This window comes from Odontesthes bonariensis, chromosome 15 (genome assembly GCF_027942865.1).
Source record: "Odontesthes bonariensis isolate fOdoBon6 chromosome 15, fOdoBon6.hap1, whole genome shotgun sequence".
Taxonomy (NCBI): Eukaryota; Metazoa; Chordata; class Actinopteri; order Atheriniformes; family Atherinopsidae; genus Odontesthes; species Odontesthes bonariensis.
Genome location: NC_134520.1, coordinates 13,429,910 through 13,456,726, shown reverse-complemented (window position 1 = coordinate 13,456,726; position 26,817 = coordinate 13,429,910). Strand labels below are relative to the sequence as shown.

Below are 26,817 nucleotides of genomic sequence, written 5' to 3'. Positions count from 1 at the left end.
GATCAAATTAAAACAGGGATTTGATATACTCGGTAGACATTTTCACAAACTCTAAAGATAAATAAAAGCAAATAGAGGAGATGTTTCAATAGCCGCTGCTCCGGTGCTGGTTTTAGAATTCTAAACCAAAATCTGTAAGATGCAGCAGACACCTGTAAGTCCTGACAAAACAGAACAAAACAACTCCCACACAGAAAAGAGCTGCAGTCTTAGATATATTTAATAAATTAAAGCCAAGGTACAAAAAACAAAACAAACAAAAACCAAAAAAAAAAGAAAAAGAAACCACTGTACATTCGATTCCTCCCATTCCTCCTCCACCTACAACTCCTTTCAATGAACTATGACAAACACCGTTCACCTTCTCTTTTCAGAAAAAGACCACAAAACGAACCAGGGATCAGTGTTTTGAACTCAAGACATTCACAGTTCATATGCAACTGAAGCACAACAGCACACTTCAGGCTTGATTCCTGCTTTGGGTCTCGTTCTAGAATCACGTCTCTCTGCAGTTTCTCACACACCGAGCGAATCCCTCCCCTCAACCCCACCCACCCAAAACACATACATGCTACATGTCTGCAGGCACCTCGGATAAGACAGAAGGATTAGACTGAGATAAAGTTTTATCAGAGACCACAAAGTACATTTCGATGCTGAGTGTAATTAGATGTCAGCAGGCACTGCTGATTCACAAGACAGTGTATTTTACAGCCGGATCACTTCACCAATAATGTCTCGGGTTTAATGTATGAGCACAGAATGTCGGTGTGGACTAGTTTTCTCAGTTAGGGGTCTTATATTTTGTCACTCAACTCTCTAATCCTTCTTAGTCCCCTCCAAGGCAGTAACCCAGATGAGGGAGGATTCTGGGCAGCTTGCTCACAAGCATTCAGTTAACAGCAGTAGTTGGTGTCAGTATCGGACAAATAGATGAGTGTGGGTTATCTACATGGTAAAGGGGTGGCATAGATGAGTGTGGCTGCTGGTGAGAGGTGAAATACTGGACGTGCCGGGTCAGTCTTTCTGAGGGCCGCATGAGTGAGTGCGGTGCGAAGAAATGAATGGGCTCTATGAATAAAAGACAGGAGGAAATTATACATTTGTACTGTAGGTCCGATATAAGAGCACTGAACAAGTGGAAAAAGATACATCTGTGCACACCCAGCCTCTCATTCATACATACATACATACAAGTATGAACACACGCATACGCTCAAATACACAAAAGTGTTCAGCATAAACTGTTAATATGCACGATTTGATTAATATTTTTGCACGACTACAGTGACTAAGCAGTCCATCGCCAGGATAATCAATCCCTCCAAAAGCTCTGCTTGCTTCTCAGCAGCTCTGTCACCTTTCTGCCAATTGCTAAGATCATCACTCATGGCAGTCCTGCTTCACCTTAGGGACCACTGCATCTACGACCCAAGGAGACTGCAGTATGACTGGGGGGGGGGGGGGGGGGGGGGGGGGGGGGGGGGTTATGTACATGAGGTACAGCCCCACACATAGAGGGCTTGGCAAGAAATCTGTTTTTAGTCCATGTTATGTTGTCTTCAGCCTTCTCTGTCCACTCATTCCTCCTAAAAGGCCTTTATTTAAAAAAAGAAATAGATATAAATTCACAAAAGAATTCATAATTTGGCAAATGCAGAGACATCAGGGGTACAAGTAGGAGTAGACATTATGGAGTAAATGTAATTCTTCCAGCAGAATCCCCTCCTTCACTTTGGTCCTTCTCTCTTCCCATTAGCAGCAGCAGAACTGACAACCACTCTCTTTCTATATGTGCATACATATACATTTAGATAATTCATTTGATTTAATTTGAAAAATAATGTCAAGTAGCTACGTACGATACCACTACCATTTCATATGAATGCTAATCACCAGGAAACAACCTAGAAACCACAGGAAGATCCAGAAAGGCAAAACAAGCCAGAGATAGAAGGATAGAGGCGCTAGGCAGCATGCTGGGTGTGCTGCTCAAAGTTCTTCCAACGAAAACACCTTTAAAGAAGAGAAGAGAGGAAGGAGAAAGACAGACAATCGATCTCATAACAGAGAAAAGAATCACTGGAGCAGAGAGGATGGCCTCTCTGAAGCCACCAAAGATTCAGAGTCTGTCTGTTGATCCGACGGCAGGTCTGTGCTGGAATGCTTCCACGTTCTGTCCTGCGACTGGGTGGGTTGTCGTTACAATCATTTCATGATTCATCTTTAAGGGGCTGGAGAGAACTGTGTCGCTGTGGTGTCCGGCTGTTTTGCGCTGAGGGCAGAGGTCACGGTTAGGAGATAGTTCAAAGGGCGAGTTTCAGTATTCAGCAGCATACTCTGTACCATGGAGACCTCTGCACAGTAGTGTAAACTCCTTCACCATGTCCTTCATCCTCCTTTTGTTCACTCTTTCTCTGCATGACAGGAGAGGAGAAAAGCAAGGAAGTACAAACCATTTAGTGTATGTTAAAAGCATCAATGTGGTCGACCAAATTAAAAAAAACGAAAAAAAAACATCCAGCTTTGTTACCTGAGTATCTGCTGTGAGAAGTTGTCTTTCTGCTCCGCTGTGATGCGTGACGACGGGAACCCTGGAGGCTGCAGTGCCTCTTTCAACCACACAGCGAGCAGAGAGAAGCAGTGCTTGTTGAGGCTGAACAGCACTTCTGCAAACTGGTCCATGAGACTTCGTGATGCCCCACCCCCGATGCCCTGGACAGATCCAAGGAAGCGTTTTACCACATGGGTTTTAATGAAATCCCTTTCAAATATGCACTGCTTTCCACTAATCTGATGGTGACTGAACGGATCTGCAGCGACAGCAGTCCTATAAGAATGCACCTTCGTATCATTTACACATCACTTTATACATGAGCTTTTTATTGCAAACAGCTGTACAGCAGCCTCTCCTCACACATTAACAGATAACAGAGGCAGTGAACCCAGGTGCAGCGCAAGGTAATATTTTCAGAGTTGACAAAAACTCCGGTAAATTCAAGAAACCCTTTTTCTGTAAAAAGCCAAGAATAGTCCACCAGCTCCTCAACAGACTTCAACTTGTAGAATCGTGAGCTCCAACACAACAGGGTTGTAAAACTACTGTGGATTTATCGTAGCAGCATGACATGTTATGATCTGTACTGTGCGAATGGCAACTAATGCACACGTGCCATGGCACTGTTATAGCTACTGGCGTGAAGCATCATTTTTTTTCTTTTTTTTTGTATGGTGGGGATGCGTTCAGTACTTATGCAGTTAGTGTCTCACCTACAGTAGACGGCACCCAGGGAGGAGTTCTAATGGGCGAGCTGAGCCAAGAGCTACTAACAAGTGGGCCACAGAGGAGACGTTTTTTACCACATAAAAACTCAAACAAAAACATGTATTTGGCTTTGAAACAATGTTTCATATATATATATATATATATATATATATATATACATATATATATATACATATACATATATATACACATATATATATATATATATACATATATACATATATATATATATATACATATATATACACATATATATACATATACATATATATACACATATATATATATATATATATACATATATACATATATACATATATATATATATACATATATATACATACACATATATATACATACACATATATATATATATATATATATATATACACATATACATATATATACATATACACACACATATATATATATATATACACATACATATATATATATATATATATACACATATATATATATACACATATATATATATACATATATATATATATATTTATATATGTATATATGTATATATATATATAATGATCTTTACAACACGTCACCTTTGCATCAGAGTTTATTTTTTCAACCTCAGAACCATTATTACATACAAGGTGGCTGCCCACTGATGAGCAGCGATTTGAAATGTAAGAAACAGGGAAACCGAGAACCGAGAATGTTCTTGGGTTCAGAAAATAATAACTGTTATGGTGTCATTTTGTTCACGTGCAATCTCTATGTTTTGGCAAAGAGACAAGTGGAGAAATCGTGTGTCACCATTTCTGGCAGCTGGCTAGAACATAAGTGAAGCTCTTTCTGTAGCAAAGTTAAGATCAAGATGCTCAGATTAACAAAAGCTAAACAAGTTACTTTTAAACTCTGACTCACTGCACAATAAATGCCTTTGACAAGAACTGTTGACAAGAACTGATAACAATCATGCATTTGTTCAGTTAGACCCGAGCTGTTTGTGTCCCGATTGAAGTCTCACAGAAGTCTCTCTTTCTTCAGGAAAGAATAATCTGTTACATTACAAAATAAACAACATTTCTGATGCAAAAGTTCCACGGTGTAAACATCATTATATAAAGCGTAAACTTGTGCCAGTATGACATTTTTTAAGGTTTGAGTTGTTTTAAATGGTAAAAATTTGCTCTGAGTCGCTGTTAGATTCGCTCCCTCATCAGAATTCCTCTGATTCTCCAAACTGAGAGATCTCTGACTGCTGTCTACAGCTAATAAGACACTGCACACTTAAAAACACATGTACAGTATATGAATTATATAGAACCCTCTAAAAGAAAAGTGACCAGTGTCTGCATGACTGAATATGGCTGCTTTTAAAGACTGATAAAGCCATTTATATCCATTGTCACGGCAAACTACAAGAACAGTGATGCTTCTCACCTCCAGCACGGCTTGTACCAACAACTTGCCATCCTCCTGCATAACTCTGGCTACAGGAGGCACATCTGCGCAGTGGGGTAGCAGTTCAGTCTGAGGCAGAAATACGGACAATCATCAAATTTAGAAACTGGTTGACATAATAATCATGCTCCAAGGTTTCAGTTGCACGTTTGCTTACAAAGAACAAGCACGTTGACTTGACTGTCGGGGCCTCGGGAAATTTGAGTGACAGAATTCCTAGAGATGGGAGAGGGAGACAGAAAGTGCTGAGGGCCAGTGTCAAACATTTACAGAGTGCACTTTGCACTGACAGCCACGCATTTCACAAAAATCTTAGCAGAACACCACAGACAACAGAGTGCAGGGGCGTGCGTTTGTGTAAAGCTCGTGCACACTTACCACAGTGGAACACTGCTTTCACGTCAAGACTCTCGGACAAGAACAAATCGGGCTTCCGTTTGAGGGCCTACGAGGCAGATTAAAGGCATTAAACTGAGTATGTTTCTGCCGGCCTGATCCAGTCGATACTTCTTCACCACATTCCACTGCATAAGCTCCTTCGAAATAATGCTAACAACAGTGCCCGCTAAGCCTGGTAGTCGGATCTGACGGAAACAAAGGACCAGATCTGCCTACCAGGCTATAGTGCTCTCTCCATCTGTTTAGGGAAAACTTTATCCAAACTCGTACACAGATCCTCCAATGCAGAACTGAGCAGGTATAACAAACAAATTGCAAAAAATCAAACTTTGAAATCATTTGAAACTTAAGTCAAACTAAAGGCAATGGTGGTTTTGGCTTTGCTTCTTATATTTGAAACATCTTTACTTTTCATTGTTTTTGGTTGACTGGACAGAATATGCAACAGAAGTGTGTAAGTAATTAACATGTGCAGATAAAAGACAACTCATCTCATAATAATGAACTCATTCAGGATGGAGGAGAGGAGAGAGGGAGAGAGGGTGAGGGAGAGAGATGAAGGTCAGATCTATCCAAAGATAGAAAACAAAGGAAGAATGAAGACGAAGGACAAAAATATAAAACAAGAGAGCCATCAGCCAATTTGTTTGGAGTGATTAATATTAGTTGAATATTAATTCATTGGGGGCTCTGATTGGCTCTGGGCTGGAATGACTTCAGAGGAGGACAGGGCTCAGAGACTAAACAGTCACCCGGACCACGATGCCAACACTCTTGCTGTTTCGCCATTTTCTGAGAGCGAAGTGTTAACATTTTTCTTTTAAGACTGAGTGTGTTGATCTCTTTCTACGGAGCAAATGTTGCCCGATGATGAACTTGTAGAAACGATGGAGAATTTGTAACATTTCAAATAGATTTTTTTTTTGTGCCAAATGTGTCATTTTCACACAAGTGCTCATCTTTTATTCTTTAAACAGCATAATCAAACGATTACACTGGAAGGATGAGCGTTTCTGTCACATTTAAAACTCAATTTATCTTAGAAATGCAATCATCTTCCTAAAATAGGACATATTGTGGGATGACAATATTATGTTCGTGAGAACAACCAGAACAGTTGAGCAGAGGCCAGGAGGAATCTCTGCCAGAGCGTATGCTAATCAGAGACGTATTTGTTTTACATGAAAGAATAATCAACACTCAAGATAAGGATTCGTGTGTCCTCAACACCTCTGTTTGCTGTAATGAGAATATAACTCATTAGGCTGTTTTCTGATGATTAAAGAAGACCACGTTTGTGTGGTGAGGCGACTGTTCGAGTCAAAAGTGTTTGAGGAGAGAAAAATCTCCCCTCTTCAAACATGTCCCTCGAGTGTTTCATTCCACTGCCTCGCCTGTGATGGGACACTTTAGGGCCCGGTAACAAAGAATAGAGAGAGGTAAAGAGAGAAAAAGGACAGAGAGAGAGAGGGAGAAACCAGAAAAAGAGAGAAAGAGAGAGAAACCCAAAGTGAATGAAATAAGAAACCAAAAACACACCTGAGCTTGGAGTTGCATAAATGAATCAACAATATCAGGATGATCCCTGGGTCCTATAATATAATAAAGATGAAACTTAAAAAATCATAAGAGAATAAGAATAATATACAAACAGCAACTTAATAGATTCAACAGTCATGTGGAAATAAAAGAGAACTCAAAAATATTTCATTGAAATAATTTACATGTGAGTAAGGAACGAAGGGGAGGGGTGGGGGGGCATATGAAGCTTTGGCAGAGTCTTGGAAGAAGAGACCAACCAAAAACAAATAACAGGCAGAAGACAAAGACATGGTTCTGTTTGGAGAGAAACAAATAAAAAGAAGTAACGAGAGAAAAAGAACAAACCTAAAAAGCAAAGGTGAGTTTGGAGTGGGAACTCAGGAGAAACCTCTGTTACTGTTACAGTTTGGAGGAAAAGAGGCACCAAACCTGAACAAGCACCCGCCCGCCCGCTCCCTTCCATTTTGTTTAAACCTTCTCCCCGTGAGACACCACCAGCCACATAACGATTAAATAACGAGCAAAACATTTCCTCTCGCACTCAAATCTTTGCATAGTTGGTGATATCGCTACCCGCCTTGTGCTGGACACAGACTACAAAGCTCTGTAAGGTGTAACAGATTGCGAATGATCCGCAATTAGACACACGTCTCCTGTAAAAGCCTCCGAACTAAAAAATCCACATTGAGATTCCTGACTCTCAGGTTTCACTCCGATGGCTTACGACTAGGGTTAGAGGAGCTCAAACAGGAGACGCAGAAGGAAACAGAAACAAATGTTTGTAGTGAGCGCCCAGCTTTGGCTGTTCCCAGACTCCAAACAAGCCTCCCCCTCTCCAATCCTCATCCACACATCACAGCCCCTAGAGAGAATACAGGGCTTATTCAGAGGGCTATGATGGAGAGCCTGACTAATCCCAGCACCGCAGTGGCTGTGGACGTGTTGGCTAGCCCTCCCTGCTATATTAGATGTCAGCCGACTGAATTATCTACTGGGGTCTGTAAAGTGACTGTATCCTGTTCTGATACTGTCTAGTGAAGGGCACCTGCTCAGAAAAAAAAAAAGGAGTTAAGAGGCAGGAGAAGCAGCCATTACTTAACCATTCAAAGCAGGAAGATAGGAGGGGAAAACAGGGACAACACAAAGGGAGAGGAAACATCAGACAGACCTGGTACAAACACTCAAAGCCAAGTTTAGTGACTGAGATCATCTCATTGATGTCCATATCATATTCAATCAAATTAAAGTAAAAATAAACGCTGGAACCTCGGTGTGGAATTATTCACCTTTACAGAACTTTACAAAAATCACACACTATTTCATGCAGTCCAACACAATGCAACTGTAAGCTCATCCAAAACGTTGCAAATGTAAATAGACGATTAATGAGTAAAGAAACGGGATAAGCAAAGATCAAACAAAAGACACGGCAACTTGTTGATTTCATATGTTAACAGCAAATCATAATAGTAGGAAAAATGATTTGTTCAACAGTAACTGGGGAAAAAAGAAAAAGTCTGCATTGATGACATTTTCATTTCAGACTAACTCCTGAACAAACCGAGCAGACAGAAACCGCCGTGGCTGCGCTGACATTAATGAGTAATAAGGGCAAACGTTGAAAGGTCCACTGACAATCAAGAGGCCCTTAACCTTTTGGAATTTTCCTATCGCTAGTCCCATTAACTGAGCTGCTTTAGTAATGGTAATGTGGCAGAAAGTCAAGTACAATCACAATAGGAAATATAAATCTAGTACATGAAATATGAAACAAATTTGTTTTTTACAAATTTGTTCACAACTTCATCTAGTTCCTTTCCTTTTTGGACGCCTGTGAAATCAAGTGTGATCAGAAACATGCAGTTAACAATGCTGAGACTCCCATCCCTGCTGGACCCCTACCTTGCTGGAAGATGGACAGCGTTACCGAGGTAACCAGCTCAAACAGAGCCTTGATGGGTGGGAAGTGGTCCGTCTCACTGGCGAAGATATGCACCATCTAAAACAGCAGGACCACAAATCAGACGTCGGCTATTTTTGCTTGCACACAACAAACCGGGTTCATCGTTAAGACAGAAGCGTCACTCGCACCATATTAACCAGATTACTGATGCTTAATAACACATTTATCAAAAAAGGCTACACTACACCATAAAAAGGATATAAGTGCTTATTAACCAGATGAGCTCAGAATGAATTAATAATTAGCTTAGATGAAGCAAATGTTCAACTTTGATTTTGTTTGTCAATTTTAATTAGTAAGCTGGATAAAATGGAAACATTTCTATTTGTAGATAATACGTCATATTGCGAATGAAGGTTTACAAACTTACAATGAATCTAAATTAGTTATTAAAGGGTAGCTCATCAGCTCATATACACCCTTCTCTGGCAAAACCCCAAGACATTTCTTAATGCAACTGCAAACTACATCAATGTGCACAAGCTGAGTGAGTACCTGTCGTGTAAGGTCAAGGGCTGAGGCCTGGGGGATCGTACTGTACATCTGCCCAAGCATCTCACTGAGCTGAGACACCATGGGAGCAAAATCATGGAGGAGAGTCTTCACTGACTTTTCAAAGATGGCACACACCGCCTACGGGACGTCACACAAGATCGCACTGAAATGTGTGGAGGACTTGAAATAAAGCAGTGAGTGGGATGAGAGAAGCCTTGACAACTTACCTCGACAACCTGCGAGTCGTTGAGCCACTTGCTCAGCACCGTCTGGATTAGAGCGAAAACTTGTTGCAAAACCACCACCACCTAGGCACAGAAAACAAACTCAAATTGAACTTAAAAAAAAAAAAAAATGAAGAGAAACCAAACGCATAAAGAAGAACAAATACTATGGCAACATTTCTACATGGCTGCACGCCTATCAGCAGAATTACTATGGTTGAGTGACAGTGCAAAGTTTTCCTGCTGCCCACACTAATGCCTCCAGTGAGAGATGGCAAATGTAGTCAGTGCTTGTTGAGAGGAATGGAACTCATTTTGCTGCAAGGGCCACGTGTCTTTTCAAATCTACTAAACCACATTTAGAGTGTACCACATTACACGGCCTTTAGATTATTTAGAATCTCGTGGCTACATCTACCAACCACAAATTCAGCTCATTGTCGATTGCCATAGAACGTGTTAATTTTGCTCAACCTTGCTCACGAGAATGATGATGGTGTGTGGTAACTGACCGGGTTCGGTCCAGGTGGGGGTGGGGCGGTTTTGACAGGTGGCGCAGAGCCGTCTGCTGACTCGTCATCTTGCTTGCTAATGTCGAGCGTAGTGAACAGGTTGGACAACAGCCCCAAGATGTGGATGATGGCCAATTTATTGGAGGGATTAGGCTGAAGGAGAAAGAAAAAAAAAAGGGAAAACAGATTACTTCTAAATGGTAAGTTTACTTACTTTATAACAAAAATCTTGTTATGTGCATCAACATCTGCCATGAAATATATTCACAATGGAATCTTAAGACATGCTACCAAAGTTTTACTTCTGAACCGGATAAACAGTTACTCATGTGGATTCAAGGCATTTACATATAGTAATAACATGCACAAAAAGATTGACAAATATTCAGTTTTTCTGTTAGTTACATAGAAATTAAATTGAGTCAATGAAAGAGTGAATAATTACTAATCAGCAAATTGATAAAAAAAAAAGAAACAATTCAAATTATAGTTAGAGGCTGATAGTGACAACAGCACATACACACTGTGCACACGCAACCCTAAACTTGTCTGCAAGGAGAGGGTTAAGAGATGGAGGGCAGCAGATTCTTCTGCATGACTCAGCTTTAACCCGATCGTAACCTTAAACTAACTTTAAACATGTCTTCACCTTAAAATGTAATGTGTTGCATAATGAGGCTTGCTTTCTATCTGCATGAGAAGACTCGTTCTTAAGATGTGGCCATGTAAACAGACTTAGGTCCCCAGAATATGAGTGATATCTGGCCCACACACACACACACACACATCTCCCAAAGGTGAAAACATTAATTAGGGTGTCATTGGCAGTGCTTAATCATTGCCATCTCCATGGTGATGTTCCAAGGCAAAAAGACTACAAAGGAAAAAGATGTGTCTGTCAGAGGGTGTGGCGCTTTGTCTTCTTTAGATTTATGCCTCTTCCTGCACTTCACTCAACCTACAACATCAGGAGTATGTGTGCACATCCTGCTCAAGGAGTCCGGATACAAATGTTATCATATTTTTATTGTTATAATCAAATTCTCATTGGTGTCGCTTCATCTTTACACCCCAAACAATAATGCAAATTTCTCCTCACTAGGTGCAACGGTTCTGTCAGCTCCAGACACAACTCATGATTCTCTGGTCATGTAATGCAGTGACAACATGAAACTTGATGGAAGAAAAGGCGACTGTGCGATTATCTGGACGTCGGGGAAGTGAAACAGGAACACAGACAGACAAAGGCAGAGAAATGAAAAAGCTTTATCTAAACTGACAGCTCTATTCACCTCATCTAGGGTCTTCATCGACTGCAGACAAAGAAACCAGAAGTAATTGTTCCATGTTCCACAATGACTAATGACTAAATATCAAGCTATTTTTAGGGCTCCATATTTATAACAACCAGCATCACAGTTGGAAAAGCGCTATTAGATGTGACATTTAAGCAGAGCAAAGAATTCTCCTTTGAATAACTGCGTGCTCACAAGCACAAAAGCATGACCTACAGTCAGTATGTTTGTGGAGGCACTTTCATTTTTAGAATTTTACATTCATTTCGCTCCAGAAGTGTGCATGTGCTTTGGCATATGAGAGAGAAAATGAGTCTTTGTTACTTCCATGTGAGTCACTTGCCCACAGTGCAGGGTCAAATCCAATCTGGTCCTGCAGAGAAATGTTCCACTGCAGTGACACCACAGAGACACGGCGCCTGTTCTTATTGGCCAAAGTCCAACTGTGCCCGCTCTGTGTTTGTGCCGTTTTGCTTTGGTTTCTGTACTGACCGTCTCATCTGCTAGCTTCTCAAGTTGCTGAATGTAAGGAGTGATGAGAGAGTGAAGGTTCCTCAAGATGTCCTCTACAGGGAGAGCGGAGAGCAGGAAGCCGAGAGCCTGCATCAGCCACATACACTGACTTGTCTGTAGGAGGAGATGATCAGAGATTTAGCATCAGTTTAAGCAACCAGTTAGCTCCAGCTCATGATAAGACAAATACAGGGATAAAGCAAACATATTTTCAGCAACATACAACATGTCACGAGTAAAGTACAGGCTGCAACTATGTTAAAAGCCACGTCTGAACAAGGAAACAGGAACAGAGTAAATGTAAGACAACATACACTTACCTTGTGGATCTGTTTAATGAGCACCTCCTTAAAAGGGAAAAAAAAAAAAAAAGAGTAATTGCTATTTATTCTGGAGACAACAAATCCATCTTAAATTATAAATCCAAAATGATGCAACTGAAATGATTTCAAGGCTAAAGAAACAAATGTTAAACATAATAAAGACGCAGTTCTAATATAAACGGCTTTCATATGCGACTGGCTACGATGTAAATGTGAAAATACTGTACCTGAGAAACTGCTACTATGTTGGTTGCGTATGGTGGCAGGTCGTATTTACATTCCCTGCAGATTTTCTTGAGTGTTGAGACAGAAGAAACAGAAAGGTCTGGGTTCCCCAACGCTTGTAAGACCAAGGGCAAGACGCTGCTGAGCATCACTGGATGGTCTGCCAACCATTCTGCCAGAGCACCTGAACCAAGATCATCACTTCAGTGTCTTTTTTTTTTTTTCTCTTTCTCTTCATGCAATACTATGACTAAACTACAATTAATTACTTGTATCACACTATCTGAATTGTCTCACCTATTGTGAACATCACTGTATCTGCTAACTGGACATTGTTGATGTTGATTCTGGGGATGAGTCCTATCAAGCCTGGGATGACGTCAGAGTAATTCACATCTATCGTCTCTGCTATGGACTGGAAGCCGTACAGCAAAGCCTCTGTGTGCTGGAAGAGGAGAATGTTTTTGTAAGCATAAAGTGACAGTTCAAAGAATGAGTTGAGTTGAGCGGAGACACTTTTCAGTACAGGCGTCTGTGCAACAGAAAAAGCAACAGAAAACAGCTCAAATTTATTGGCTTCTTTATTTGTAGGTTTCACCCACCTGCCATGAGGTAGGCTGCTCCGCATTAGTCAACAGTCTCCCTAGTTTATCGTACAGGTTACTCAGCAGCTCTGCTCCCAGCATCTCATATACATACATGAGTGTGTCAGAGATATCCACCCTGAAGGACAGACGTAAATAGACGGACATTTTAAGAGCACATAATCTTGAAATGTAATCTGTTAATCTATTTGACAAAAAGGGTTTTGCCTCCTCAGCTGCAAGTGAGTCCATTAGAGAAAAACACACTCATTTGCTGACCAATCATCCTGTCAGGGAGTAATTTCTGAATCACTTAGCAGTCCCTGAAAGTCAACAGCACACAGCAGAGCACAGCATGTGCGGCAGAGAGAGACAGAGTCACCCACATAAAGACAAAAAACACAAACATGTGTACCTGTAAATCCTGAATTGCTCTTTTTCATCCGAGGACCAGGATGCATACTCCTGGTCAGATGGGAACTGGGCTTTGTGGAGCAGAACATCCACCAACTGGAAATACACAGGCCGGTAGACCTGAAGATACACTGCCTGCTTATCCGACTCGAATGACATGATTTCATCCTGAGAAAGGAGGAACAACCATGAAGCAGGTTTGTCTCATGTCTGGGGCATAAAAAAAAAAGCTAATGCACCTTACAGACCAATAGAAAGTGCTCTGGTGAGCACAGTAGTCGGGTTTCATTGTCAATGTGAGTTGAGAAATTGTGAGATGGAAAAGGTCAATTAAAAAATGAAAAGGTGGTTAAAAACTGAAAAAACTTCCACTAATATGCAAAAAACATACAAGCTTGTCTGAGGAAATTTTTGCCCATTCCAAGGGGGCTTAATTTGCTTCGGGAGGAAGAGGTGAATATGGTGATTGTGAACGACACTCAGCATCCAGCATCCACAAAGCCATGTGGCAATATCGAGAAATTAAACAGCAGGTAAATGAAAGCAACAATAAACTCGTGTTTTTCCATGACTGTGTCAATTCTATGTCCATGTTACAGCTCAGTTTTTAATTCAATTATTATGGATCTTGCAGATTACACTGGCTCAGTTTTTTTTTAAAAACCTGCTGCTCATAAAGTTATGAGAAAGAAGGAGGAAGAAAACTGGTTCTCAGATAAGCAAAGACTACGAACCAGCACTGGAATAGCTTTGGTGGAAAAGGGGATCCAGTGCTATCATATTCTTTCAACATTGACTTAAGGATTTGCTTTGCACATTTCTTACTTGCAGTGTGTACCAAAAGGTGAGGGTGAGGGAGCTGGTGGTCTCATTGACTGGGTAGTGGCCAGGGATGCCTGTACAAAACATGATCATGTTGACTAAAGCCAGGAAGCTCTGCCAGTGATCCACCTGTTCCAACAGAGTCCTATGGAGAGTGGCACAGATGAGTGTTACAGAGAGAAAAGGGAGAGCGTGATTTGGACATTATACAATGCCGGTGAACAACATTCAAACTAGGATAAGAACATTTAGCCGTCGCTGTATAAAGCAGAAAACACTCGAGAGTACACTGCATGACTTGCTTGGAATAAATTGTTTATATTACAATAAAATGAGCTTAACAATTTTTACTTTATACAGCAAATAGTTTTCTTTATTTATACCATTTACAAACACACACCTGGAGTGGTTTTCTCCCAGTGTGACAGCGATCCGGCAGATACCGTGGCACGTCTCCATGTCTCCATTCTGAACTGCCTCTCTGAGCTGCTCCTGAAGGGCCAGGACTTGAGGAACCAATTTCAGCAAAGTGTTCACATATCTATAACCCAAGAACATGAACACGCACTGTGAGGAACGAGTATGGGCTGGGAACAAGGAACATTTGACTACAATTTGTTTAAAAGAAAATATACTGGAGAGAAAACCTAAGGATGCCAGGCCATGGCAATTCAAATGGTGAAAATAACATTCTCATTCTGCTCACAGCCAGGTGGATGCATTTATTTTCCCTTCCCAAGATAAGCATTTATTTCATATGAAATATAAATCTTGGGCTCTGTTTACATTAATTCATTTCACCATTTCTTCGTGTCGGCGTCTTGCAAACTATTTACATTTAAACTGAAACGGGGATCGGCTGATTCGCTAGTCACATGACTAATCAGCCATCACATCACATGATCGCCCGTGCATGTGGAGCATGAGCAACTGCTTTATATTAACAGATTTATCAGGGCTGCTCTGGACATTCGAAAGTTCTCGCGCCATTCTTCGGCAACAACAACTTGGTCCACGAAATTGTCCCACCATGCGCTGCTTCTTCCCGGTCTAACCCAAAAGCGGCGCTCCATGTACGGCTTGCGTTGCTGCTGTGGCTGGGTTCTCATTATAAAAGCAGAGTAGCTAGAGCTCAGCACTGCGGATCCTCGTTTCTCCCCGTTTACAACTGCTAAAATCAGCATCGTATGCGAATGCTTACGTGGGCTCCGGCGTATTTGAATCCTTCCACCTATGAAGTCGTATTCCAGTATTTTAATGTAAATGGACAGTGCATCCGCGATAGAAACGATATAGAAACAGATTAGTATAAACGGACCCTTAGACTGTCAAACTCTGATCCAACACACCCATCTAAAACATCACGCATGCTACCAGGGAACCAGAAAATCTATTCAAAGCTCCTTCTCCGCTAAACTGTTGTCAGTTTTTATTCCGTCTTCTTCCTGCCGTCTCAACCATTTAGAATTCCCTTACTCTGGATAAAGCACACACACACAAACTCATGCAGACGCTCACATTGCCCCAGTCAGCTCATGTGATGGCATCAGGCATCACTCCTTGTGTCACCGTTAATGACAGCAACAGAAGTAGTGACATTTAGAGATGAAGGACGGCGTGTGCGTTCCTTGAATGTCACAGAGAGGATTATATGCGTGTGTGAGTGTTATACATGCGAGCCATACTATGTGTGTCCCTGGGGGGTTTGTGGTATGCAGGAAGTGCTTCTTCTTTCAGAAGAATGTCGATAAGGACGTTGGCCCAGGTTGATGAATATTTATCAATGACACAGCAAGGTTGTGAGCCTCTGGGAGCATTTGGAAAAAAAAAAAGAAGCTAAGTCTAAATTGTAAACCCTAACCTCCGAATGTATTAAATTAAGACAAAAAGTGGAAAATCCTTATATCACAGAACATAGAATCTGATGTTCCGAACATCTGATGTTCAAATGTTGGTTTAAAAAATAGCTTATCCCTTGTAAATCATTCATGGGTTTAGGACAAATGTGTCTGGAAGAAATGACAGATAAATTAACCTAATACTCTGAGAAGTGAATACAGAACAGATCAGTCCTGGAGACATTTATTACTCTATGGCTACGGCTACACGAAAACGTTTTTCACTGTAAACGATACTTTTTCTTATCGTTTGGCTGTCGCGGCCACACGGAGCCGGCGTTCCAGAGTGGGAAGATCTGAGAATGGCCTCGTTTCATTTCCATTGTTACAGCGAAAACGGATTTGTTTACATCCGCGCCACAGCCACATGGCCAACGCCACTGACGTATACACATACGTCAGTGACCAGAACAAAAAGCGGCTTCCATTCAAAATCCGGAAGAAGAAGACAACACAACAAGGACAGACAGCGATCATCATGGACCCCACAACATTGATAGTAGCACTGTTGCAGACACTGCTAACTACAGCGGCGTTGTTGAAGGAACAACGTGAGCTTCGCGCTGGTAGAAGTAGGCGCGTACACGCATGCGCATTGCTTCTTCTATTGTTCTGGTGTAACCGGTGGGGGTGGCTTACAGCGCACCTAGAGGTGTTTCGTGTGTACTGCATCGTTTTCATCGTTTTCATGAGGACACAGAAGCTTCCCCGTGTGGTCGCAATAATTTTCGTACCCGTTTTCAAAAAAACCCTCGTTTCGTTTTCGTGTAGTCGTAGCCTAATTTTCCTCTGGTCTTCTTATAAGCTAAAAGGACCCGATGGTCCTGGCTTATGAAAGCAAGTTCTTAGTTCAGCAGCCGAGGCAGATTCCCCCTCCTCTGGAGAGAGCTGCACCCTGCTGAGGTGTAACGTGTACGACTCTGGCCTCCATCTAAAAAGCCAATACCTGGGCCTATACTGGGCTACAACTTCTGGGTTTGACTTACGCTAAGCGCAGTGCAAGGAACAGCATTTAACTTTCCTGAGTCTGGGCTTGTGTGTGTGTGCGTGTACATTTGTGCTCTCAGAGGACTGTACATTTTTAATATGGCGCCTTGCAGATGCAGGTCATGCACTCTTAGCTCGGGAAAGCAGGACTTAGTGTGTATGTGATGCAATTAAAAAGGGCAGAATAATTTTGAATGCATTTCCCCTCATAAGAGATGACATTCTGGAAATTCCACTGAGACCGTCTGCTGCAGTCTCCTCTTCACCAACTCATCATCTCATTCTTTGCTCCCGTCCTGCTGATTTACACTGACTCCTCCTTTAGTGTCATCCTTATCATTCCACCTTCCCCCTCCCCCCCAACTTCCCTCCCCCAATGCCCCTCTCCCCACCTCTGCCCCTCACTGCAATTACTGCAATACTCTGAGACAGGGGAAATGGGTTGCCTGGCAACAGGATGCAGCTGGACCAATAGCAACCCCCCAAATGAGTTGACTGTAATGTGTTTAAAAAGAGAAAGATAACAAGAGACAGGGAGGTAGACTTAGTACTGATGGTGAGAGATGAGAAAGAGGAAAGAAACGGCACAAAGGAACAGAGACGGAGTGGGGCAACGGATAAATCAGACAGAAAAAGATCCAATAGAAATGAAAGAGATATTGGCTTTGACTGTCTTTCCAAGAAAGCTGGAGAAAGATCTCATGTCTAGCCAAACAGTTTTCTTTGTTTCAATTTTTAGCAACTGACACACATGCACAATATTCAAATGGTAATCAAACATAACCAGGGTCCACTTGAGTCTCAAGAAATTAAACTAATGAATCGGCCAAGACCTCTGAGAGAACCTGACAAACAAACACCAGCATAAATACACACGAGACAGAGCAGGTTACAAAAAAGTGAACCTAAAGAGCAGAAAATGGCAAGGATCCAGAAAGACCCCACATCTAACTTATCCTTGGATCAAAACATTTGCACTGTGCTGTGTGTTGGATTTTCTATCTGTAACTTCACTTCCATTAATGTTCTTCCGACCATCTGCTCAGTATGAAATGTAATTGTATTTAAACTGACAAGTCAGCAACAACCTTAAAGACCCTCAAAGGTCCAACGCTCCCATCTGTGTAGGAGCGCTGACGTATGCGGGTTCAAGTCTTTTATTCTTGGACACTTTTCCATCCTTCCCTGCCCTCCTTCCTTCTCTAAGCATCCTTTCCTCTCTTTGCACTGTCCCGTCAGCCCCGCCCGCTTTGTCTCTAGGGGAGGGGTAATGGGTGCCTGCCATGTCTGAATCAGCCGGGGCATGATGACATCTCTCCCCAGCTCTGTAACCATAGCAACACCAGCCAACTGAGAAATGCTGCTCTCCTCCCCCTGGCTGTCAGCTTGCCCTGTATCATACCCTCCTTCCTTTCAACCACCCATCCCTCTCTGGTGCCCTTCCAGTACCCACCCATCCTATTTTCTGTTTTTTTGCTGATGCATCTGTCTTGTCCCTCCTGACTGATCTCTGAACATGACAAGCTTTCATACCATATTATCGCCATTTTTCTCTACTGGCCCTCTTTTCTTGGGGTTGGCGTACGGGTAAACAGATAACAGACAACGTACATACCTTTGGGAGTCGGGTTGCGAGATGGCATTGACTATTGCCTCCACGGCTGTGTCGAAGAGCTCCGGGTCGGACAAGGCACCGAAGCAGTCGTGCACCAGGGCTTCACTTTCGTTGAGAGGCACATCTAGCAACACCCATGATGACAAGCAGCGCAGCACGCGAGCTTTCACTGCCCCCGGGCTATCTGTCCGCCGAAGCAGTTGTTGCAGTAAGGGACAGACTGACCCCCACTCCCGGCCCAGGGCTCCCCGGACCTAGACATGCGATGATAACGAAGATTATAATGCCTCATATTACTAATGTGTAGTAATTTCTCTCTGTTTTGTGACTCTGGGTCATTCAGCCTTTAACTGAAGTGCTTCTACAATGATGCCGATAAGATTCTGGCTTTCTTATGCACTGACAGAAACATGTTTTGGATCAATTACTTTTCAGAATATAAACCTTTGTTTTCACACAAAGCCCAAATAATGTCAAATACATCTGATTCACATAAACAGTGGTTTAAACAATCAATCTAAATCTAAATCTTAAGATTCAATCTAAAATTAAATTGTAGATCAGAAAGTTTATTGGAATATATATGGTAAAAATTATTTGAGTTCATTCTAATGGCTATAGGTTTGAAAAGACCAAGAGAAGATTAATTCACAGGAATCTTTAAATATCAAACAGCTGACCAGATGGTTTAAACTGGCACCCGGGGACATACCTGTCCCTTTCGGTACTGCGGCAGGCGGCTGGTCTGGAACTCCTCTGGCAGGACAGTGAGTAGCTCCAGTAATGCCAGGCAGCGTGCCCGTCCATCCACCCCTCCCCCCTCCTCCTGAAACACCCGTACCATTTCTGCCACTGCGCCAGGCCAGGCCTCAGGCATTGTGTTGAGTGCCAGAGAGGCCAGCGCAACACACAGCCGGGTGAGCACCATCTTGGAGCCAGAAGAGAAGCAGGCAATCTGGGAGAACAGCTGGCTCTTCAGGGACTCATACTGGTCTGTGGGGATATCTGACCAGTACCTAGAGATCTTAGTGTGAAGAGCACTGGCGCCAAAGTACTGGATCTCGGGCACCTGTGAGAGAATATTAGACAGATGCAGATGAAACAAGTGTTTTTGTTTTGTTTTTGCCCCACCCCCCACCCCCCACACCCCCCACCCCACAGGGTTTGAGTGTATATTTGTGTGTGCATCCAATACCTTATCTGGGCTCAGTAGGGCCCAGCAAAACTGCCATGCCTGAGGCGAGACTTGGGCTTGCATGAGCCATTTCTGGGCCAGATTCTTGTTTTCTATATTGGGATCATAATACAACTGGTGGAGGGCCTAGAAATGAAGAAGAAAGAAAAAAATAAGGCCGAGAACAGTCAGACAAATTCAGTCAGTGGATGGTAGAACAACATAGAAGTTGAACTGTATTGACAAAGTTCTTGAGAGAAATGTTAACAACCACACTAAACAAAGTTCGTATGGTGGGTGTCTGAAAAAAAGAGACTTGCTAAGAAAAAACAACCACAGCCCTTGGAGCTCTTGCTTGTAAGAAAGAGCTGGTTACCTTGGAAAAGAGCGCACACAAACACATAGTAGACATATTACTCTCAAAGCCAGAGTGCATGAAAAAGCGATGACCTGAAAACAGCGCTGTGAAGTGCAGCTCTGAATAATTTGAGTACTTGAGTGCAGATAGGTCAAGAAGGAGTGAGTTAAAGAGAAATACATAAAAAAAAATTAAATGTGTCTTTGTGAGAGAGAGGGAAATAAAAACAAGAAGAAAAATTAGCATTAGTTCAAAAGACACACACACACACTCACTGAACCAAAACAACAGGCTTTCAGCACAAAGTGTCTCACAAGCAACAAAGGAAAAAAAAAAATCCATGCAGTGAGTTTCGGATTCTTGAATTCCACCCCTGAAGACCACCACCAGTCTATCCCTTAGTTTCATCTCTACATCTGTTCTCCTCAATTCAATTTAACTCTTAATCTTTAACTCAGATCAACACCTCCCCTCATCAGAAAATATTACTCTGTTTAACAAGGGAAGAATCAAACTGCGAAGAAATCAGGGTCACTGAGTGCAATGATACAACATCAAGTGCAAAAATGAACATCAATATAAGGTCGATACCACTGGAAGCACGGTATCAGGTTATATTCCCTCCATGTCTGCCATCATCCAGCACAATTTTTTGTCCCCACTTACTGTATGAGTCTCTGAACAAAGCTGGCTTGGTGTTAATGAGCTGATTGTCTGCAGAGAGTCAGGTAGCATTTGTATCTCAATGAATGAAAGAGAGCTGAAGGTCCTCATATAATATGTGGAACAGGTATGGAACATATAACATGTGTGTAGCATCGTTTTATTGACCGACAGCAGGCCTGTGTACTATACTTTTATCAACCTCCAGTTTCTGTATTTTAAGGAAAAGACCCACTGAGTAAAAACAGACGATAAGACAGTTTCCAAAATAGCGCATAATGGGGATAAAACATCATAGCTCGTGAAATACGAATGTGTTTTTCTGCTAAGATATGACAGGGTTTTTCTATGGATCATTATCATGCTTTCATTCTATAATACATTAGCATTAGAATGGTTTGTTAGTCAGCTCCACTCTGCTCCCTCTGTAAACGAGGGTGTGATATCAGAGTTCAAAGCAGCAGCAGATCATTACCGCGCCACAGTCCACTGTGCTGCTGCAGACCTCTCCTTATCCAATCTCAAACAGCGTTGTGTCTCCTTCTGAGGTTTCCTATTACGTAAAAAGGAACCAAACAGTCTGTTCAATTTGCCGCTTTAGTCTTCTCACCGAGAGCCATTGCCTTGCTTTTTTTTTTTAGATAAACAACAACACACATTTTAACATTTGCCTAGACTAACTGGTGGTAACAGGTTCTTGTAACAAGCAAAAAACCAAAAAAAAAACCCAACTATATATATCCAATAGAAACACCAGCTTTTGACTTTACTTGCAGCTTAATCAAGTGATTGCCTGAACCACCTGGCATCACCTGAGGATGGCATGCTCCTGGCAGAAGCCACCAAAGGTCATTAGCCTCTCTAGAGTTATTTTCCAAATGGAGAAGGCAGGGATCCAAGCTGTGAAAAAATTCACAGATTCACAATCTGCTCTGGCATACGACTACAGCTTTAGAAGCATGCGCTTCTTTAGCGATCAAACCCAGGGGAATGACTACAGTGTAGCCTAATACCTGAGCTGTGTTAGCAAAGAACTTTACAATATCTACACGACAGAAGACATCTAAATACAAATATGAAGGAAAATCGGTTGAGGGGTCACTGTCCCTGAATATGGTTTATCATAAAGCTAATCTAAATTTAGACATACAGGAGCAGATAGATATGGAAAAAACAAGAGATTGAAATCACCCTCTCCTCATATCCTTGATAAGCACAAACCTGAACCCACACACACACATTAGCATATAAACGAGACTGCGATGCAGAAAGCATCATTGCATCACTGGCCCATCATGACATTGTTGCGACTGTGAGAATCAAAGACATGCTAAAAAATGATGATTAATGAGGGAACAAAGAACAATAGTTTGTGTGAGAGTGTGCGCGGGTGGCTGTTGACAGCACACTGCCAAGGTAGACATTAAGAATAGCGTGATGTTGCCAATAGTGATGAAATCTCAGCACAAGAAGAGAAAATGATTCCTTACAAGTGTTTCAACTTCCAAACCGCAGCACAGCAAACAGAACGATCACCTGTAGTTGTAGGTGATATGAGACCATTTCCAAAACTATGGATATAAAAACTGACAAATACACTCACAAAAGTGCATGTGTGAATCATATAACCTACAAGAAATGTGTTTCACATGGAGCTTTACATAAACTGGTGAATAGTCAGATGTAAATGTGCCACCCCTCTCTACTGTCAAAAAGCTACTTTATACATCATGCCTTATCTCTGTGATTGATTCTACTGCCCCACATTGTTCCACAAAATGTTCACCAACAGTCTGATTTGTAATCTCTAAAATGTCTTACTAATAACACAACACTGAGAGTTACAGACTAGGGATGTCCCAATCCGATCACGTGATCGGAAATCGGGTTTCAGACTCGATTGGAATCGGACGTTACATCCACGATCAGGGATCGGATATAGCCCATCTATATTTTATTCTCTATTTATATATATATATATTTTTTTTTTTATTTTTTTTTTCAATCAGAACTATAATATTTCAAAACAAATGGGAAAAAATAACAGCTTAGTATTTACTGTTATGTGGTGGTACAGAGTCAGACCGTCTCAACTCCACACAGAAACAACGCATGCGGCATGACGTCACTTTGCTGCCGTAAAGCGAAGCAGAACACGGCAGCAGCTTGAAGCTGGGGGTGTGATTGTCTGCGGCGTAAAGGTATTTTAAAGAGGATGACAAAAACGTTGCGATTGCAAACTGTGAGATATGCAAACTTGGGATTTCAAGAGGTAGCAAAGAACTTTGCTAACATCCTTGATGAGAACAGGAACAGGCTCAAACCTGACAAGGTAGAGATGTTGGTTTTCATCAAGAAAAACGTACAGTTCCTTCTGTGAAGCCAGAGGAGGAGAGTAAGAATTAGGAGTGCAGTTCCGAAAAGCGCATTACTGGCCTTACTTTATAGCACTGTGGCACTTTTTAAGGTATTTCAAGTTGAGCTGCTGCTCGTTTTTATATTAGACATTGTTGCACTAAACTCCAATGTGAAGAATTTTTTTTTTTATTACTTGATTACTTTTTTTGTTCAAGCTTCCTCACAGAAGTGCTCTGTTTATAAGTGTTAAACCCCCCCCCCCCAAATCCATAAAAAATAAAAAAAATCCAGGACATCCTGGATCTGTTTCTTTGCTGTTCTTCATTTTTTTTAATGTACTGTAGAAGTATCGGATCTGGACTCGTTATCGGCAGATACTCAAAATCAAATGACTCGGAGGCAAAAAAAACCTGATCGGGACATCCCTATTACAGACATCTTATTTTAATGTTACTTTCAGTTTCCAATTAGCAGAAGTGCATCACAGTTCAAGAGCCTGAGAGCTAAGCAGTAGCCTACTGAGTGGACCGTGGCCGGCTCCCGTGAGAAGCATCCTATGTAGGCAGTGGTGTGATTTCAGATTGTTATGGTAACAGAAAGTCCACCCTTTACAAGTGCCCTAGAGCAAGATGCAGGGCAGAATTGGTCCAGTACTGTGTTGAGCATCTTTCTGATAATAAAGTAACTGTTCATCTTGGGGGAAATTTACAAAATTCCAAAATCCTAACAGCACATTGTCTAACAACACAGTGTAGAGCTCGGAATTTCCTCTGCAATCACGATCTTGGCAATTACAGTTGTGCGGAAATGTAATGCAGTGTAAGAACCCCTTCATTATACACACGAAGATACTGACAATGTGGCACTTTGTCTCACAGACCCAATACTGAACAAAGAACTTTCTGTTGTACACAGAAAGACTGGACCAGGAACCATCATCTCCTCCGCCATTTATGCAACAAACACACACTCCCCAAAAACCCCACCATCAATAAGCACCATCGTGGGTCTGCTGAAGGTAGGCTTAGTTATCTGCGACTGGAACCGTTTCAAACAGTGTTAATGATTTCACAGCCAACAAAGTTTCATTGCTGCCAAGTTATCTAGAATGAATGAAAATGAGAGAAAACATTTCAATCCAAGCAGAAGATAAATACTCTTGGAGCATGCACGTTCAGAATAAAAACAAAGGAGCTCATAGCCATCATAAAAAAAAATGCCATTTCAGATGCTGTTTGACAGACTGGCTCACTTGATGAGATTACTGACAGTCTACTTGGAACCAACCGGATGCAAGCTGTCACAAGGTCTGCAACCTAAACTTTGTACATACCCAACACAAGTCCAAACAATTAGAAGTAAAGTATGTCATTCTGACATGTGCAATAACAAATAAGATGATACTCCTAAACACCTTCAAATCTTTTGTGAATTAAATACTAAATAATAACATTGTTCTACCAATTATTTGTGTTTAGACTATTGAATGAGTCATCACGTTCTGATCAGATCACTTTATAAGAAATATTACACACCAGCTTTGCTTGCTTGGGTTATTTCGGCAAGAAAGGTTTCACTACCACTGTGGCTGGACCCTTAAACACTGGAAAATCCAAGGAAAAATAGGCAAGACTTAAGTGTAAGTTGCTTTCACAAAAATGTAGCTTCAAAGATCATAAACTATCCATGACCCTCCCCGTTGCATTAATTATACATATATAGACTTACATTATTAAACATGTCAGGGAGTTTTCTTTGACTTTAGTTCATGAGATCCAAATGGAAGTACAATGTACTATTTTCTTCATCAGTTTTACATAAAACAACAACAACAACACCAGAAACTCTCCCAGGACAGGAAGGACTATGCACACTGCTATTCTTCTTCCTCTGTTATCATACAGACACAGTATCAGGCCAAATCATTCTCCCCACAGGAATATGGATTTCTCCCTCAGACCTGCCCTTAATCATTTCTGTCGCAGTGCCAACCTCCTCACCTCCACTCCTCTCTTTACTGGCACTTCCTTCACCTCATCCCCCTCTACGGCTCATCACATCAGCTCTGCTCATTGAGCACCTCCATTGTCTCCCCACCCATCCTCTCATGTCCGAGTCAGCAACCACCCAGCAAGGAGATTCATCACAGCAACCTAGCAGTCAACACTGCCTGCAACATGCACGCGCACACACATACACAGACCAAGGCCAAGTATATCCAATCAAAATAAGATTTGTTATGTGTTGGGTTTTTTGAGAGTGTGTACAGTGGCAGATACTGTCAGTAGCTTGCAGGATGCAATTATCGAGCTTCAATCGAATTGGTCGTTCAAATGATCAACAAACTTGACACGAATGGGTTAGCTACAACTCCTAAACACATACTCGTTACCTCCTTGAAGAAGTCATTATTGTAAAAAGTATCACATTACGTAAGATTATGTGGTTGAAATGTAAATAGAGCTATTTTCTCAAGTCGCCTGTCTATAACACAAGCGTTTCTTTGGTTCCCGAACCTCAGCAATGGATTCGATGGCACGGTGTTGATGAGTATTAACTAACGCAAACACTCACCTTCTCTACGTTTTCCACCGTAAAGTCCAGAGCGTCCGGTGTGGCTGCTATTCTCCCAGGCGTCTCCATATCTCCGCGGGCACGGAGCTGTCAAATGACCAGAGGAGCAGTACATTCAAAAGCAGCCACTGTGTATCTTTCATTCCCAAGCATAACCATTTCTATGATATTTCCACAAAAGCAATCGAATTTTCTAAGTTATTACACAATTACTAATTACAGTTTATGAATGACACGAGAGGCTAACCGGCAAGCTAACGATAGCTCGCCTAACTTAGCTGTAGCTACCCTCCAATAGAGCATTACATAGCAACGGCTAGCACCACTATGCTAACGGCAAGCTAGCTAATGTAGCGACGTAACTTGACGCAGCCCTATTGCCACAGACAACAAAGGGATGCAGCTATGTAAACAGCTTAATTGTGACAGTATTGCCAAAATAATACATTATCCGTGTGTTAACTCTATGATTTATACAGGACTGACATTTTCACACCTTTCTGTCCAGCGACGGAATGAGACGATGCTGGCAGCTCCCTGCCGCTTTTCTGCCTCTGCTCTGTCACTTAAGAGCTTCTTGCTACATTCAAGTGCTGTGGGAAACATCGTGATCGACACGTAACTGTCCGAGGACCACCCAAACAACATGTAGATGACGCAGAGATTTCTGAAGACCACTCAGTATCAACGATGTAAAATGCAATGATTGTCAAAAATAGAAAAAAGCGCATGTTTTACAATTATAAGTCATTAGTTGGTTATGTTGTAAGGTAGTGCTTCATCAGTTTGTGTCACACACGCATTAAAATATTAACATGTGAATGCATCTTGGGAAGTGTCACCCTCATTATGAGAATACTGATGAAATGAAGCAAATCAACATTGTGTCTCATATGTTACCACTTTGAAATACCAAACAATGTAAACGTGTCAGAAAATACACGTATAAATGTACATTATGTTATAAATATACTATATATATTTATCAAATGTATAAAAATGCATGTATATATCCACACTTCTCGTCATTAATGACATTTATTTAAAACTAGTAGCATGCACTTAAATAATTTGAAATAATACATTAAGGCAATTATGTTGCCTAAGACAATATACCACTTATCCGGAAGTATTTCTCACGGCAAAACTCAAGAGTCGAAAC

The 26,817-nt window shown here is 41.6% G+C and overlaps 1 protein-coding gene across 3 annotated transcripts; it reads right to left on the bottom strand.

Annotated features, from left to right (window-relative positions):
- Positions 1-202: 202 nt before the first annotated feature.
- LOC142400257 (importin-13-like) lies at positions 203-26,236 on the bottom strand. 3 transcript variants are annotated; one of them, XM_075485025.1, is made up of 24 exons: positions 26,152-26,236; positions 25,656-25,742; positions 19,724-19,849; positions 19,241-19,597; positions 18,529-18,782; positions 14,429-14,569; positions 14,032-14,173; positions 13,208-13,374; positions 12,811-12,931; positions 12,506-12,653; positions 12,211-12,392; positions 11,981-12,007; positions 11,640-11,774; positions 9,853-10,005; positions 9,344-9,424; positions 9,117-9,254; positions 8,561-8,657; positions 6,656-6,708; positions 5,096-5,162; positions 4,875-4,933; positions 4,697-4,786; positions 2,534-2,715; positions 2,347-2,417; positions 203-2,275 (listed from the first exon to the last, which is right to left on the bottom strand). In XM_075485025.1, exons 2-24 carry the CDS (start codon positions 25,722-25,724, stop codon positions 2,214-2,216), a joined length of 2,922 nt encoding a protein of 973 aa, XP_075341140.1. In that variant the 5' UTR covers positions 25,725-25,742; positions 26,152-26,236; the 3' UTR covers positions 203-2,213. The 3 variants fall into 3 exon arrangements, with proteins under 3 accessions (XP_075341140.1, XP_075341141.1, XP_075341142.1); XM_075485026.1 differs by having other exon boundaries at positions 203-2,417; XM_075485027.1 differs by lacking the exons at positions 203-2,275; positions 2,347-2,417; positions 2,534-2,715; positions 4,697-4,786; positions 6,656-6,708.
- Between the last annotated feature and the right edge of the window lie 581 nt (positions 26,237-26,817).

Coding starts and splice junctions, on each gene's coding strand:
- LOC142400257 (XM_075485025.1), bottom strand. CDS start 25,724: ATGGAGACGCCTGGGAGAATAGCAGCCACACCGGACGCTCTGGACTTT. Junction 13,375..14,031: donor CCTTTTGGTACACACTGCAA/GTAAGAAATGTG, acceptor CTCCTTTCTCAG/GATGAAATCATGTCATTCGA. Junction 12,008..12,210: donor ACATAGTAGCAGTTTCTCAG/GTACAGTATTTT, acceptor TTCCCTTTTAAG/GAGGTGCTCATTAAACAGAT.